This window comes from Trachymyrmex septentrionalis, unplaced genomic scaffold (assembly GCF_001594115.1).
Source record: "Trachymyrmex septentrionalis isolate Tsep2-gDNA-1 unplaced genomic scaffold, Tsep1.0 scaffold288, whole genome shotgun sequence".
Lineage (NCBI taxonomy): Eukaryota > Metazoa > Arthropoda > Insecta > Hymenoptera > Formicidae > Trachymyrmex > Trachymyrmex septentrionalis.
The window spans coordinates 40,630-41,804 of NW_017305449.1; the positions used below are offsets into that span (position 1 = coordinate 40,630).

Here is a 1,175-nt window from a genome sequence, read left to right on the forward strand (position 1 = left end):
CTTTATATACATGTACGTTTATATACCAATTAACATAATTATTAAAAAATAATAAAAAATGTAGGTTGCGAACGTATCTATTGAGGCAGGCGTGAATAACATAACAAGATTAGAGAGTTTAATAAAAGACCAAAACATAACGGATGAGAAACTGCGAAAGGAAATAAGCAAGCTGATGCTAAAGAAAATGAATCTGCAAACAGATTTCGACAATGCAATCGCCGAGATAGAAAAACTGGAAAAAGAAATCTCCGAAAAAGGGAAGAAGATAAGAAACATCAAGTACGAGCTTAACAGGTAACATAAACAACAAATTACATGTTATAGATGAATTAATAACTTGGTAATTATGCAGAACACGGGGCTTTTTTTAAATTTTTACATTTTTGGGCTATAATTTTGATAAAAATCTGACTTAGATAGTGATAATCAACCGGGGAAGGTCGAAAAATGTGTAACTTATCCATTTTTTAGAACTATTTATAGTAAAATTGAAATAAGTGAAGCTTCCCTCAATGATCTTAACCTTGACATATGTTATCAGGCATAACTTAAATAACCTTGAGAAAGATTTAAATATCGTTAAAAGGTTATTAATAAAAAACTCAAAAAATAACATCCTATTTCTGATACATACAACATTAAGGACTATATCTTTTCTGGTTTACGTAATGACTTTTCACGCGAAGCGAGATCTACTCTGTCTAGGGAATAAATAAAGTAGATCTCGCTTCGCATGAAAAGCCAAAAACCTCTAGGCAAGGGAAAGATGGGATAACAAACATTGATATCAACATTACAGCCGAAAAATATCGGAAAATCGAAATTGGAAAAAAGATTATATGCATAATTTAATAATAAATGGTCTAAACATAAATTTGTGTATTATTACTGATTTTAATGCTACACTTACAACTGATATAACATTCATAATTGTTAACTGTTCTCTAACAATAACTAGAATATGACAGACGTGCGCTACTGACTTTTTAACATTATATATACAAATATTAGGTGTAGTAAAAAGTCATCGCGTTTTTTTAAAAGACATCTATCAGTAAAAACCGCAATTACTTTCTTACCAACAATATAAATATATCTTGATAGAGTAAAGTTTCAGCTTTAAAAATCTCTTTTTTAAATTATACGATACGACAATTTTTAATGGAGTTATG

At 29.3% G+C, this 1,175-nt stretch overlaps 1 protein-coding gene across 1 annotated transcript in view; it reads left to right on the forward strand.

Annotated features, from left to right (window-relative positions):
* Positions 1-46: 46 nt before the first annotated feature.
* The window catches only part of LOC108749270 (cilia- and flagella-associated protein 58-like), a 98,509-nt gene continuing 97,380 nt past the window's right edge, over positions 47-1,175 (forward strand). Inside the window, exon 1 of the mRNA XM_018487849.1 lies at positions 47-297. Coding sequence (XP_018343351.1) covers positions 176-297 — 122 coding nt within the window. The 5' untranslated portion in view covers positions 47-175. The remainder of the gene's footprint in view (positions 298-1,175) is intronic.